Raw genomic sequence first — 17,068 nt, 5'->3', positions numbered from 1 at the left:
GGGCCACCCAATGCTCGACTTGTTCAATTAAAAATTCGTCTTGTTATTAAACTTACTGTATGAAGTTAATATTTTAAGGAGTGTGATATATATTTAAGAAAAAAATGAATGAAATAAATGAGGCATTTAATAGATGCATATATGAGATTAAAACAAGTATTTTGTCACGGTTATACCCCAGTATTTAGAACAATTATTTAAAATTAATTAACAGAAGTGATTGATAGTTCTAGTACATGGGCATATATTCAATAATGCAGAATAACAAATAAACCAGCGCAAAAATAAATAAATGCATAATCTATTTGTGAAATGATGCTTCATGATACGATATACAAACACTCTAAAGATGCAAGTAACACATAAAGTAATGATATCTGAGCGTTAAGGTATTGTTGGCTACAATCAACAGAATAAATGTTTGCATTCACGTCTGCTCCGTTCAAAATCCGATTGAAAATAGCCCTATTTAGGTCTCAATGAAACAGACGTTGTCATTTTACGACGACTCCGCCAGTGGGCGGCTCTTTCACCGCGATTCACTTTCTGCGCATGTCAATCAAACTGAAAGCGACCAATTGGAATAATGGCGTGTTGACATCTCGTATAACGACATTAGATGTCTTAACATTGAAGTTGGGATATTTTACTCTGTACATGACTTGTCTAGCAATGGTGATGTGACCACTTAGCGAACCAGATTGTAGGGTTTATATATATAATTCAGTTGTATACATAAGTGAGTGATTATATTGCGAAGATTGTTGGGGAAACGATGTAAATCAAGAACGGTGATTTGAAGAGGACTTAAATATATTGTTTTACGTGATCTTGTGTTAATCGTTGCTTTAGATGATTCTTCAAAATTCGGATGTGATACGCGACATACCGGAAAACAACATGGCGATGGCTGCGTCTAGTTCCGGTCTGTACCTGAGTTCGAGCTCCCCGAGCGGTCACAGTGGCTCGCCGGTGGAGTTCAACTACCCTAGCTCCCAGGCGATGTCGTACATACACCGAGACTTCGGCGAGATGAAGTACGGTGAGATGAAGTATGGGGAAATGAAGTATATGCCGACGCAGCACCAAAACGGTCATGGCCACCTGAACCACTACGCTCACAATCCGTGGAGTTCGATCCCAAGCGATATGGGGCACTGGGGCAACGGCGGCATGACCTCGCACCTACAGAACCTTCACGCGGAGATGCGTGACGTCAAACCGGGGCTGCAGGGCCCAAACGACCTGACCAACCCAGGCAGTACGCTGCACCATCGCCCTCCGCAGCACATGCATTCTCCGCAAGGCTGGCACTCGCCCGTTACTCCGTCGCACCTGAATCTCAACGGAAACGGGCACCAGTTGCAGCACCCCGGCTACGGTATCCCGGGAATGAACGGTATGCTCTCCCCTGCTCACCAGATTCACCCCTCCCTGCGCGACCACGACCCCTCGGACCTTGACGGCGGGCCTCACACCCCTTCTGACGAGGACGCCCCCTCCTCTGACGATCTTGAAGTGTTTGCAAAACAGTTTAAGCAGCGTAGAATAAAACTAGGATTTACCCAGGCAGATGTGGGATTAGCTTTGGGGACTTTATATGGGAATGTTTTTAGTCAAACAACTATCTGTAGGTTCGAGGCTTTACAATTAAGTTTTAAGAACATGTGTAAATTAAAGCCTCTTCTTCAAAAATGGCTCGAGGAGGCGGACAATTCGACCGGTTCAACTACGAGCATAGACAAAATTGCCGCGCAGGGTCGAAAGCGTAAAAAGCGAACGAGTATTGAAGTGACTGTTAAGGGGGCACTGGAGAGTCACTTCATGAAGCAGCCCAAGCCTCAGGCTCAGGAAATATCGCAACTGGCGGACTCTCTACAGCTTGAGAAGGAAGTAGTTCGCGTCTGGTTCTGCAATCGGCGCCAAAAGGAGAAGAGGATGACGCCGGCTAACCAGCAGGGTCCGAACGGTGAGATGTTAGGCCTGTCCGACAGCGAGCAGAACGACCAGTCGCCGCCTCCGAGACACGAAATGAATCGAAACAGTTTAAATAGTGACTCATGTAGCCCCATTCACAACGGCGGATCCGGTGACGGCGTCTTAGGGATCGGAAGTATGGGCATGTCGAGTCTTGCTGCCCTCTCCTCACATAGCGCCCTGCCGCCGAGCTCCGGTGGCGGCCACATCGTGTCAATGTCGCACCTCCACTCGTCCCTCTCTCACCACCACTACCAGCCTCAGCCGGGACATTGACGTCACGACGTCACTCCGGACGCTTATGACTGGTATATGACCAAGACAGCGTCGGGATGACGTAATTCGTAAAAATCAACAGGAAACGGTGACGGTATTCGCCAGTTGAGTTCTTCAAAATATAATGACGTCATAGATGGAAGTCAACATCGGTCTGACGCAAAAAATGTCCTGGAAATGGATGCTTAAACAGCGAGTGAGTGACACATCGGTAAATACTTGAGTACCGCGAGGTGGAAGTACAGAATATCGCAGCCTTGGTCGGCTAAAAGCAGAGATGCGGCATGTTCGTAAGACAGCAAAATGTATATTTATTTATATGACAATGTAGGATTTTGTTATATCCACTATCTTGAGAGAAACGTGTACATAATTATATCAACCAAGGCAACTTACTGTCCCATTTTTAATGAAGAGTTTACACTGGGGACACTTAAGAGAGCCTTATTTTTCGGGACCAAGTTTACTTGCTTTCATTATCGTAAAACTCATACCGTCGCGAGAAAGTTGAGTGATAAATAATGTTTGTTGATATATTAAATTTATTTTACAGATATTTATTTCTTTAATATGTAGATGTGTAAATGTCTATTTATCATTCATAATAAGGTAGGCACGCTACACATTATTATTGATGTCCAGTATTTTGTTCTTAGAACTCAAATGATCTGAAAATAGTTGTGATTATTATGAAACATATTTCATTCAGAAAAATAGCTTTTAATACGGATAGTAACCAGAAAAAATAACGTTTTCACGCTCACTGTTTGCCAATGTAATTATCCGTTCATTTAATTTAATTTTCTGTGAATTTGTGGACACAAAACCCGTCAGAAAAAGTGCTTCAGCCGTCCTTATACACCGAATAAAAGCTTAATTAGGCGCGATCGAAATGGGGCAGATGTCGATAGGATTTCGCCGATGAAGATAATTCAATTCGTACATTATTATTGCACGGTCGCTAGAAAACTGTCCAGTGGTTGGGTCATTAGGGGTCTCGAAAATTTCCAGGGATATTAAACTAATTTAAAGGGACAGTTATGGGATCTCGTTTATTATTTTTGGTCGTTCGGAGAGAGATTAATTTGTTTGTCAGGGTTATAAATTTCTCACCACAGTCAGCAAGATGGTCTCCGAGTTTAAACTCTAAACTTGTGCGCAAGTGTTTAACACCATAAAATTTGGCGTGAAGACACTTTAATATATACTTGGCTATAAAGTTTTGTGGACCATTTACTAACTAAGCGTATTTTTAGGCACTGAACATGTAACCCATCAATGATTTGTTATTACATGGATTCAATTATAAAAGTATCAAATCTATTTATTATATTTGTATACAATTTTTATACAAAACAGCCGTTGTAGCATTCAGATAAAGGCGTAATTAAATTGTCATACAAACATAAAAATCGCCAAAAGAATTTAACATATATTTATACCCGTAAAAACATACTCACACCAAAATGAGACTTCAATGTATATAACACGGGGTATGGCTGGGTTTTAAATTGTCAGTGTCAGCTGTAGGATAATAACTGACGACCGTCTAGGCTTCAAATTCATTTCTTGGGCTACAACAGATGAGCTTTTGAAATTCAAGTGCTTGCTTCTCGTCGATTTAGCTGGGCTTTCGTGTAAGTTACTGACTATAAATCGTAATAAAACACCCTGAATGTACTTTAAAACTGAAAAATACTTTTGTCAAAAGGACAGTTTTGATAGTTAGTTTCATTTTTTTTATGTTATGATTTAACCATTATTATTCAATCTTTTATTTAGATACATTAAAAATATTGACCGCACGAGATAATTCTCAACGTTAAAAACATTGTCCTCTTTGTAAAGAAAACACCATTCATTGGATTTAAATTAAAATTGTATTCACACGTAATTTGTTACATCTTTCGACATTTTGACGAAAAGGTCTATATCTTTTTCCGAGTTGATGTGTATTTTTAAACACAATTTATTGATGTATTTTAAGATAAATCTTGTTTAAGTTGCATTTGCAAGATGAGAGTAGATTTTTCAGTTATATTCATCGAAGCGAAGCAGTTTTGTGTTCAACGTTCGCTTGCACATTTACCTATCTTTAAATCAGACACCTCAGTTCACGCCATTCTTCTTGGAAAACAGTTTAAAACATCAATGATTGATTAATGATTACAAATGTACGTGTAAATACTTTCATTGAATAAAGTGTTGGTGGTAAGCTTATTAATAAAATTAACTGGAACAAAAACCCGTTAACGCACCGACTGTTTCAATATATCGTAAAACAATTCAAGCTGTTGTTATCTCTACAATTAATAACTCTAGGTTTGTAATATTATTATACACGTTGATCTGTTTAAATGCTCATAAATTACCGTTTAAAAGTTCGTTATAGCAAATGGCATCCGTTTTAATCTAGATTGTTATAAATGTGTTACATTTAATGGCATTGCATTTGAAGCAGCTGTATTTTAGTAAACATGCTAAAAATATAAAAGAACTAATTTTATTTCATTAAGATCACTACAGATATTGTATCAAATAAAAGTATTCAAGTGTAAATTATGTTTTTGAAGTGTCGTGATTTTGAAAAAAAAGTTACTGAAGCGGTCTCTAGTTTTCATGGTATTTCAATTAAATCCGCCAAAATTAATTTGGGAGTATTTTATAAGCACATCTAGCATAGCTACATACAACTTACTTCATATAAGATCAAAAAGTAAAATCAAATATAGTAGGTATTTAATTGTATCACCTATATCAAAATATTGTTCAGTGCATTTTATTTTCATTCGCGGGTCAGTAACATTTTACAATATGTTGCACGCTAAAAACGGTACCCCTTGATTTATTCATTTTAAACACGTTTTTCATTCGGCGACAGGTTTTTGGATTATGAATACATATTTTTTCTTCATCAAATATTCAAGATAATTTAATAATTTTCCCTGTTAAATTGATGGCATTTTGTTTTCTACTTTAATATATTTTACTGCTTTTGTTTAATACCAGCACATGCATGTTTTATTATTGTTAAGTTATTTGTTTAGCACAATTAGGCAACGAGTTCAACAACGCACGTAAACGACACAAGAAAAATCATATATTTTTTCTTAAAAACCACAGTATTGAAAACAATACAAATAATCATAATAATAATATTCGGATCTTGTACAAACTTAAAGAATGTAAATAAGAAAATAATGCGCAATTCCTTGCCTTTTAGCAATTTTGCAGTTTGTTTTCTCCGAACATATTTCATAAGTCGTCATTAAAGAGAAGTAATTGAAAAAGGTTTCGTTGAAATCACCCTCAATTTGTCACAAGCGGCCTTGTGTAAGTTACAGCAACTATGTTGTTGTACACGCAAAGTCGTTAAGATGAATTGTTTTAAGTAGTCCAATATATCATGCGAACCTTTCCACGTTACGTTTTCTACGGTTCGAAACGAGACGTCAAGTTTAATGAGAACAGTGGCCACCCTACTGTCTATACTAAAGAATGCAATACTTAGTTCAGTTAAGCTTTTTTTTTCATGCCTGCAAATTTGGTGAATTATCTGCGTTATAGCATTATGTTTAAGAAAATATCGAAAGGTCAGGCTTAAGATTACACAATCATTAGACACGTTTTATTCAATCGATTGCGAACAGGTTTTATCTATTTACTGTAAATTAGGTATTACTTTTTGATATTTTATTTATTTGATAAATGTACAAATAGAAAGTTGTGTAATGCGAAATTATTTGATATTGCTATTTTATTAACTTAACAAATAAATTGTTTTGATTATTTTTTAAGATGTACTACATACCACACCTGTTGATTTTGTTTACACCATCCCACTATACAGGTTAAACGTTACTATGTTCAAATTCTCATAGTTTTCTCAAATTTCATTTTGCACAACGTTTTTATTTTTCAAACAGCTGGAAATAGTGTTAAATAACTTACCGTGTTAATTTATGACCACCATGTGATGTAATAGAACAACATGGATACTCGATACATTGTTCTTTTCAACATTGTAATTAAAAACCCAGTATTGTCGCAATTTTCACGTAAAAAGTTCAACTATTTGAAAAACAATATATTGCGCACAATAAACATTTGATAAAATAAATATCCAACAGATTCGTTAAGAAAATGAGGCACATACAGGCATGCGTTTTACAATATTAACGGTATATTCTAGTTTAAAGAAGACGCATTTTTATTATATTTAATATAATACATGTAGGTCAATATGTCAAACGCAGTACTTACATTAAATCATGTTCATTTAAGATAAGTGAATCGAACAAAGATGTTATCTATTGTGCTTTTTTGTTTTTTATTGCAACGTATACTGTTAAAATACATACAATTTTTATTTACTTAGAATCACAACTTAAACAATATTGTTAACCCTATATTTTGTTAGATTTTAAGACACCTTCGTCTAGTTTTAAAATCTAGTTTTGCAAGCAGTTGTTTTCCACAAAAAAATTGACAATACTGCAAAGTTCATCCAGCGTCCAAACTAGAATTGCAAGCGATACCTTTGTAGTGACCTTCAAATAATATTTAAAAAAAGATGCAATAACAATTATTCAATATGTTCCAGTTAATTAGAAAACACTATTATATTTTATTGAAACCTCTTTTTCATTGTTCCATGATATTTTTTTTCATATGTAAGGCATTATATAAAAAAAGAACACTTGGAAATGTAATAAACGTGAGTATTGTTCAAAATAATTTCTAACGAACGCAAAAAGAACCTACACTTTTAAGCTGAATTTTGGTGGATTACCATGTAGTTATTGTGTACATATTTTTCCAGTATTTTGAGTCGCGTTCTGAGAAAACTGGACATAATGCATGTGCGTAAAGTGTCGTCCCAGATTAGCCTGTGCGGACTGCACTTCCCGCCTAAACAAGATTTTCGGTAAAAAGGGACTTCCTTTAAACGAAAAATACCATAAAAGCGCAAAGTGTCGTCCTTGATTAGCCTGTGTGGACTGCACAGGCTAATATGGGACGAAACTTTACGCACATTTATTAAGCCCAATTTTCTCAGAACAAGACACATATTTTAGTCACGACGTCAATGTGCCATTTTTGTTCTAATTTCGTCCAGCAGTATATTTCGGACGAGACCATGCGTTAGATTTTATTTATTTATTATGTTTAGTTCTCCTTTATTTTATTTTCATTTTATTCACATATTGAACCTGATTTAGAAATATGCGGAACTGTCTTTATTTTGATATATAATACCTGTTTTAGCTAGAGTTTGTATCTTTAAAGTAAGGAACCGAAAATGCGATGAAAATGTTGCTCGTTATGGACGTAAGTTTATTGTTTATTCATAATTTAAAAGATGATCTAGAAGACTTGATAACAAAAAAATGCAATTAAAAGGAGGATGGATATGTATAATGTGATTCGACATAAAAGCAGAGTCTTTTTGACGCGAGCAAAATTAATATAAATAAATAAATGTGTTCATTTCTTATTACATCTAACAAGTTAAGCTTGCTTTAACACCATTGCTTAGAAATAGATATACCGTTGAATACTAAAAATGTTTAATCCAGATTTTTTAAACATACGTGTTTTAACATCGTAACCTCTGAAAACTGACTGCTATTGTATTGTGCACGAAAGAATGTAAGGGAATTTGAGGGATGTGATTATATTAACATTATTGTCAACAAAATTTAGTTAACTCTCTTTAAAAAATATTGCATTTTTATTCATATCTTTATGTATTTATTTTAATTACAATTAGCACATTATGTTTACCTTGTTTTTTTTTACTAAACTTTACAATACAAGTTAACAAATTTCAGGTAATTACAAATTGTGGCAACCCTAATGCCACACAACATTTTACTGTAAATGACCTCCGCCATAAAATCTCTCGTTTTGTTGTCAATGTTTGTAAATTCTCTCTTCAAGTGTATTCAGATATTCAATATCGTATTCATCGGGAAATCTCCATATATTGTTCTATTGCTCAGTTAAATGATGTTGCGCATCTTTCATTAATGTCGAATTGATTTTTCCATTCACATTTGTGTATGCTTGTTTTATATTGTTATGTTCATGGCCATAATTTCTATGTGGATAAAAATAAAACAAATAATTTCAACGTTCTCACTGTGTTGTAACGATTCAAATACGAATGACTTTATTCGTAAGATTGTCTGGGCCTGGGTAGTTAATACATTTATTTTATCAGGAAGGATTCGTCTCTTTTGGTGTAGTTTTCTAACATGGGAATGAATGCGGCATTGATGATGATGATGATGATGATGATGATGATGATGATGATGATGATGATGATGATGATGATGATGATGATGATGATGATGATTATGATGATGATGATGATGATGATGATGATGATGATGATGATGATGATGATGATGATGATGATGATGATGATGATGATGATGATGATGATGATGATGATGATGATGATGATGATGATGATGATGATGATGATGATGAAAAGAGATTCCTGTTCACTACTTTCAAACACTTACCGAACGAAACGTGATATTCGGATTATTAACAGATGAGTACAATTGGTTCGAAGAAGAAGAAGTAAAAGAAGAAGAATAAGAAGAAGAAGAGGAGGAAGAAGAAGAAGAAAATATGATGATGACGACTAGAATTTCAACGTCTCCGACGACGAAGATGATGACGATAATTTTTGCAATGGTGCTAATGCAGACGCGGATGATTACGATTGTTAACATTACAGCATTACAACAACGCTATTATTTGGTAACGCCGTAACACAGTGGTTAAACTGGTTTCCTCACGCGTCAAAATGTGTCAATAAACTGTCAACCCGTCCGACGTGTCAGCCGAAGTGTTAATCCGTCTTGACAAATACACAGCTCGCACTGACAATACACAACATTCATGTTGTGGCTCGAAAAGAAAGGGGTCACTGTTTAGGGGTCACTGACGGACACATTCCTTCGCCGTCCATTTGTACACTAATGTATTGTCATGGAGCTGAAGTATCGACCTACATTTTGCATCTACCTGCTTTGATTTATAATAGTTAAAGTGATTTTTTGAGATGTACAGTATCCGCTTTAAAGAACAAATTGAATCAATATTTATTGAACGATTGAAGTGTAAAAGTATCCCATGCCTATTTATTTATATTTTGCAATACGAATGCTGCATAATTAATATTATAATTTGCAACCAATTATTAGACATAAAATGTTGTTACGTAATTCGGATGAATAATTATCATAATAGCCCTTATAATAGCGAAACCCAGCGTAAAATAGAAGCATATTTCGCTAGGCCATTTGAACTGAATTAATGAGAATGATTTTATGAATGAACTGCGTGAATGGAAAAGGGAATACAGGATTAATAAGAACCCATTAAATGCCATTAAAACATATAGTAACGATAGCATGAAATCAGCATTAACTCGAACTTTATATATCGGGTAGTTATCGAAGAAAGGGATATTTTAATCTAAATACAATTCCTTCATATTATCTGCAAGTGGTTCTACCGAGAGTTTGTGTATATTGTTGAATTAAACTTGCATTAATATGAACTATAAGTTTGTCAATACAAATAATTGACTTCAAATTACAATCTTTCTTTTAATGTTTGCGGTTAAAAATTTGGTGAGTATGTAGTTCGTTTTATTTAGTATTGTGGGGTTCTCGCCAATATGGCCATTGTCTACAAGAAACATATTTGTGTCTTTATCGCGATCACCGTGAATTTCCAATATGACCATCGCCTCCAAATGAAAGACGAGTTAATATGGTGAGGGGAATCGAACTTGCGGCCTCTTAATTCTGTCACCAGTGCACCGGGAATTTCTCATATGAAAATCCGACGAGCAATATCCTTAATGAAAATGTTTCTGCACAAGTAAAGACATACATGCAAAAGCCTTGCTCTAAAACATTAAAACCGGCAAACATGTATCCGATGACATGAGTGACTGCGCAATATGGCTGGCCTTATATACAGTCGTATCGGCCGCCCCACAAACCCAGTGTACGTATCGGCCGCCCCACATACCCAGTGTTCGTATCGGCCGCCAAACAAACCCAGTGTTCGTATCGGCTGCCCCACATACCCAGTGTACGTATCGGCCACCATTAAACGTTTGAGCAGGACACTCGTATGAAGTGCACCGGGATTCTCTCATATTTCCATCGCCTTCGGAAGATAATTAGTTGGTCACAGGAGAGCAGTGTACAGAAACTCGGTTAAACGTCTCATGCAAAAGACATGTATCAACCCTAGGGTTGACCCGGGTATCGAATCTGCGACCCCTTGAATTAAGTATTATCATAATACTATTACCGGTATGTTATACTACTATACCATGATTACTCTTTACCAGAAATCGCCTCGAACTTTGTAGCGTTTGCCAACAGTTTAACAAATTGGCAGACCTAGAATGTAAATGTTCTCTTGAACTGTCAACAAGTTTTTGATCTTTCAAAACACTCGACTACCATAGTGCATTCTCGATTGCGTACCGTGATTGAACTTCGATGTTTAAACTAACTTGCAATTCAAACGTTAAACAACGCCAGCGATAATGCGAAGCACGCGGACCATATTCCAGTACTAAAAGTCACAAGCAGTTATTTGTATTCAATAAATGCGAGGCTGTGTGGTAATTAAAAGAAGAGTGTGATTAATCAAGCTGCTAATTAATGACACATTTTTTTAACCGCGACGAAAAAATGGCTACAATATAAGTTCAAAGTATTACGGATCTTTTTAAAATTAAATTATTTCAGGAACATACACGTGTATCTTAAAACCTCAAAATGTATACCTTTGATGAACGTGTCGTCGGATATACCGGTATGAAAGACGGAAACTTGTAATTATGATGACGTACAAAGACGTTCTCTTTGACAGACGGACGGACGCTCATGTGCGTCAAAGTAATTCTTGGTGAATATAACAAGAATCAAAACAACAAATAAGAAATTGTATTTTTATGGGTCACCCCTTGTCTTTTGGAAAAACACCATCAACATATAGAAGGACCGCCGGATAGAATTACTCAAAGTGAAACATCAAATAACACATCAATCTAGAACCTGATGTTCATATGTCACCCATTGTCTTTCTATATTCGATCAACACCATTATACATATAGCGGGACGCTCAGACATTCGATGCAAGTGGTGTAACATTTCCTCTGGACGTGCCGACCATTAAGATGTGTATCCTACCTCTGAGAGGGCCCTATCTTAATGCTGCAGATCAATACTCGATCAAAGTCCACAGACGTGGGACATTTGCATGACAATCTCGATTGATTGATACCCGATAGCCCTACAGTGGTATCGGAGCGTTTTCATGCTTTATTGGAACTAATTTAGGGTGAAAATCCGCATCCTCGACACAAAAACAACAATAGCGCCTGTAATTAAGTAAATTACAAGCGTAATCTTCACAGCGCGCCGAGACTGGCTGGGGTTTGGCGTAGAAATAACTGTAAACGCTCCGGTCCAGGTACTGTGAACATGGGAGCCGGTCGGCAGATAAAATGTTTATGTCCGGAAATAAGTTTCCTTTCATTGTCGATAAACTGCTTTATAATTATGATGAACCAATTGCACCCAATCTGTTAATAATCCGATTATCACGTTCCGTTCGGTAAGTTTTTGAAAGTTGTGAAAAGGAATCGCTTTTTATTAAAAAATGCTGTTTTCTATTCTTGTCATTATAACAAAAAGTTAAAACATCATCATCATCATCATCATCATCATCATCATCATCATCATCATCATCATCATCATCATCATCATCATCATCATCATCATCATCATCATCATCATCATCATCATCATCATCATCATCATCATCATCATCATCATCATCATCATCATCATCATCATCATCATCATCATCATCATCATCATCATCATCATCATCATCATCATCATCATCATCATCATCATCATCATCATCATCATCATCATCATCATCATCATCATCATCATCATCATCATCATCATCATCATCATCATCATCATCATCATCATCATCATCATCATCATCATCATCATCATCATCATCATCATCATCATCATCATCACATTATCATCATCATCATCTTCTTCTTCATCATCTTCATCATCATCATCACCATCATCATCATCATCATCATCATCATTGTCGTCGTCGTCGGCGTCATCATCATCATCATCACCATCACCATCACCATCATTGTTTTTATTGTTATTATTACTATTAAGTGCTGCAATGGTTTTATGCCAAGATACACGACAAGGAAGTGTATTGCTATCTGATCATAAATAAGGTTCATTTTGTATATTGCATGATCCAAATCTTCTCGAATATTATTGTGTTTTCAGTATTTGCAGGAAGCAAATTTACGTACAGCCTTTGCCACATATTCACTATTTGTGCTGCCGTTTTTTCGCCGACAACTCCCCGAATCAAATGTCACGGCATTTCTACATGCCAACATTAAAATGAAGGCCATAAATATGACGCCCTACAATGATGACGACGTCACATAATTAAGAATGCGTAATGATATAAAATATAGCACTAGGACAACATTACAAAAACATTAAACCGTGCATTTTTAGGGAAGGAAACTGGTTAAATATAAATGATAAAGCATTTGTGTATTACATGTAATTAACAACCCATTTTTTCATTTATTAAACGGCTTTGAAGAAGTTTTGTTGAAAAACTTTAATCGAGCCTCGCTCTGGGAAAACGGGGCTTAATTCGTGTACGTAAAGTGTTTCCAGATTGGCCTGTGCACTCCGCAAGGCTCATCGGGACGTCACTTGTCGCCGGGATCTTCGCTCAAAAGAGCCTGCCTATAAACAAAAAATACCATAAAAGCGGAAAGTGGAGTACTGGATTAGCCTGTCCGGACTGCACAGGCTAATATGGGAGGGCACTTGAAACGTCCAGTTTTCACAGAGCGAGGCCCATTTTTAAAAGTCAAACGGTAAGGAAGATGGTTAAGTCTTTGCAAGAAAAACAAAACACTTTCTTTTAAAAAAATCGATTTTTACGCTGTTTCAAGAGCTAAATCTCGAATACTTTGATGCATAGCACATTAAATACCAATTAAATTCTTATTAAGTGCATAACTCCCACCGTTAAATGTATATATCAGTTGGCAAAAGTGCGACTCGGAAGCAATAGATGTTACGAATGTAGATTTAAGACCATCACATGAATTAAGATTTTCTTACATGTCAAGTGAAGTGTAAACATGATAAATCAGTGAACATTGAACTTATCGTGCAACTCTTTCTGGATGCAAAAAATGTTTTACGTACAGAAGCAATTAGAAACATAATATTACGTTTAAATGTTTCGTAGAGCCCCCAACTTAAGTGTGTATATGTCTTATCCATATCGGACAGGTTTCGCTTGTGAATACGCACTAATACTCTATGTCTTGACTCAAAGCATAGAAGAATATTAGTCCACGCTGTGTTAAAAAGTTGTTAAACAATCATTATTGCGGTATAAATTTTCAATCATAAATCTCATAAATCATAAATCTCACTTTAGTTTGCTGCCACGAAACAAAGTTTCATACACATGAATCGCATGTCAATACCCCTCACTATATAAACGTACAGCATTGGTATCTTGAGGAACGATTGGTATGGGTTTCAATCGCTAAAACTGCTTGATATTTAAATAAAGTTATTTCGGTACACGTGTACATTAAACATGGGTACATAATAAAACAGCAAGATGCGTTTTTAAAATGAGCATACCTCCGGGAAAACTGGGCTTAATGCACGTGCGTTAAGTGTCGTCCCGGAATAGTCTGTGCTGTCCGCAAAGGCCAATCAGGTACGACACTTTCCACTTTTGGAATTGTTTGTGCAAAGGAAGCCTTTTCTAAACAAAAATCATGTAGAGGCGGAAAGTGTTGCACCTGCTTAGTGTGTACGGACTGCACAGGCTAATCTGGAACGATCGTTTGCGCATGCGCATTAAGTGCAGTTTTCCCATAGTTATGCTCAAATAGACACACCGCGAGCATTCAAAAGCCATGCAAATGTATATCAGCATCACATATGACACATTTAAGGTCAAGCCCTTAAAGTCCTACTGGTCATTGTACCGAGTAATACTATAGCAATGTTGAGTTTAAATGGATCGTAAATCAAACACATTTTTTTGTAAACCATCTTACAAAGAAGAACGTGTGAATGTTGAAAACAATACGATAAGTTTGCTTGCGGAATAAGGACATTAACAGGTGTTGGTAATAAAGAAATGCAAAACCCAATCAAAAGTAACCATTAAATTTATTTTGGTGATGGATTGTGATTCAATACAGAGTCAGGTAGGCAATTTGGTACGCCAGATTTGAATCAGCTTAACTCTGCACATTTTATCCACTTTACTGCGCGCTTTTTAGTCGGGATGAATATGTTTTGATAGTGGTTGCCTTCGCATTGGAAGTCACCGATGCGTGACAAATGATACCTATTGCATTACTATCTGTTTCATAATGAAGCACACCGCATCGTCGTAAGCCGAGATTGTTAATATTAATGTTAAAGGGACAATTTAATTTTGTTGAAGTTAATAAATGCCACACTTTGTTTTCTGTCCGTTACTTCCACTGAACTGAGTTTTGAAGTGTCTGTACGTTCTTCGAGTATACGTTACTTTATGGACGCTCAGCAACAAAAGAAAAACTTTTATTCAAACTGTGATCAAAATGTTTAATGACCACTCATGAACGCACGCTTTAAGCGTGAACTCCTAGCCCAGTTACTCAAAATCGATCCATAAAACACACTTTTATAACAATCGAAGAGTCCGTTTTTTTCTCATTTGTACTGAGAGAAAGTTTCCTTTTGTATCAATAAACAAATTTGACAGTTGGACCAATACATCTTTCAATATGGAGTTTAACAGAGAAATGACTTTGCGGCAAATTAACGTGAACAAGAAATAAAAACATTTTTATAAGGTGTGCTTATATAATTAGTGTAGTGTATTCAACTATATAACGTTGTCATGTTTAATTTATATTCGTTAAAATCATTCAACGTCATACGTACAGTAGATTAGCACAACACATTTACATCGTATTCGTACATTTAAATATAGTATTAGTCCTTTAAAAATTAGTAAAGGTGCAGTGAAACGGAAAACCGTAAAACGCCTATGAAAAAAAATTAGTGGCGTTGAAAGTAAATTCAAAAGCGAATTCAATATATACCAAAAGGTGTCGACTTCCTGCTATTTACAACTGATGATGAACGATCTTAAGATTAATTATGAGGATCTCGGATCGAGGTCCATGCAATCGATCCATCATTGATGTTTATATTCGCCTCCCAAATACTGCAATCGTGCGGAATACAATGGGTCCTTTTTGTGCCAGCTAAGGGATGTATAAGACAAGAAAGGTTTAACATATAAAAATGTGTTTCAAGGTTTCACTAATTACACTGTTATATATTCATAACCAGTGATCAGAGAAAATAACAAACAATCGCAATTGTGCGGTTGTTCCATATGCCTTATGAATAGAAACAGTTTAAGAGTTAACAGTTTTTTGCTGACTGAAAAATCAAGTGAAACAATAATAAGCTATTATTTAATATTAACAAACGCTTTATAGAAAATTCAAACACAACATATCATTTTATGTTTTGATAAATAATTATCTTTGTTAAACAGTCAATAAAAAATATTTGGAGTTCCGAAGAGTAAGACTGTAACCGTGAGGTCCCTAGTTCGAGCTTTAGATTGAAAAGAAACGCTACCACGAATGTACGATTTAATTTATCTTCTCTTGTATATACATATTACGTGTTAAGATTATGCAATCGCGTTACAAAAAAACACATGTCACATAATTTCGCGACAAGCATCGAAATGATAATGTTAACAGTATTGCAAGTTGACAAAGGCCATGTTTGGGCATGTGCGTAAGAAAAAGAACACGTTGACAGAACAGACAAGTTATCAAAGATGTTTAATTACATTAATGTAATAGAAATAAAATATCCATTATCGAAAATCAAATTAAAAGCGACTCTTGTGGCGCGACGCTTTAGAAAAATATTTTTTTCGAAGGTACATTTTGGTACGGTATTAAGTTATGTTCTTTTCAACAAATTATCGGTATATCACGTTTCAAATTTGTTGCAATTGGAAACCCGGATAGGTAATGAGATCAGCGTTACATCTGTAGACAGGGAAGACAGATATAAGGCAGAGTCAAAAAGTTTGATGATGTTGCCCACCATGTGTTCGACACACTATAGCAGCTATTCTGTAAGTACGAGACGACGAGAAAATTAAAATGCAAAATCAATAGGAACATCCTGTATAAAACTACAATGATAACCAAAAAAGTCAAACAAATGCTATGAAAGTCTTTGCTTAATGCAAAATAGTGTATATTTAATAAATTTACATAAAAAAACGGCCGCTTGAAAGTACTCCCGCAAAGTCACTTTTCGTAAGAACGATGTATTGTATGACAGGGTGGAACAAAAGTGTCTGCATTTTAATGTTAAACTTGTGTAGCGTTTCTAAATACTAGTTCTAGAATATTGTAGACGTTTCCATAGTCACAACCGTAAATAGTCATCCTATGTTTTACAATTCGACTACTCAACAAAGATCATAGTGAACAGTAGCCTTTCCAACATGACGTTTTTAATTACGAAACAATTTCGTGTTGTTTCCAAATCCAAACGGGTTATTGCAAACAAAAATGAAAATAAATTCATGACTGTATAGTTGACAATGACATAGATATTTATA

At 35.7% G+C, this 17,068-nt stretch overlaps 1 protein-coding gene across 1 annotated transcript; it reads left to right on the top strand.

Moving 5' to 3' along the window:
* The first annotated feature begins 686 nt into the window (after positions 1–686).
* LOC127854284 (POU domain, class 3, transcription factor 4-like) lies at positions 687–2,912 on the top strand. Its single transcript, XM_052389351.1, has one exon. The coding sequence runs from the start codon at positions 853–855 to the stop codon at positions 2,251–2,253; it is 1,401 nt and encodes a 466-aa protein (XP_052245311.1). The 5' UTR covers positions 687–852; the 3' UTR covers positions 2,254–2,912.
* The last annotated feature ends 14,156 nt before the right edge of the window (positions 2,913–17,068 follow it).

The sequence above is a fragment of the Dreissena polymorpha genome, chromosome 12 (genome assembly GCF_020536995.1).
Source record: "Dreissena polymorpha isolate Duluth1 chromosome 12, UMN_Dpol_1.0, whole genome shotgun sequence".
Taxonomy (NCBI): domain Eukaryota; kingdom Metazoa; phylum Mollusca; class Bivalvia; order Myida; family Dreissenidae; genus Dreissena; species Dreissena polymorpha.
This window is presented reverse-complemented; position numbering and strand designations above follow the sequence as displayed.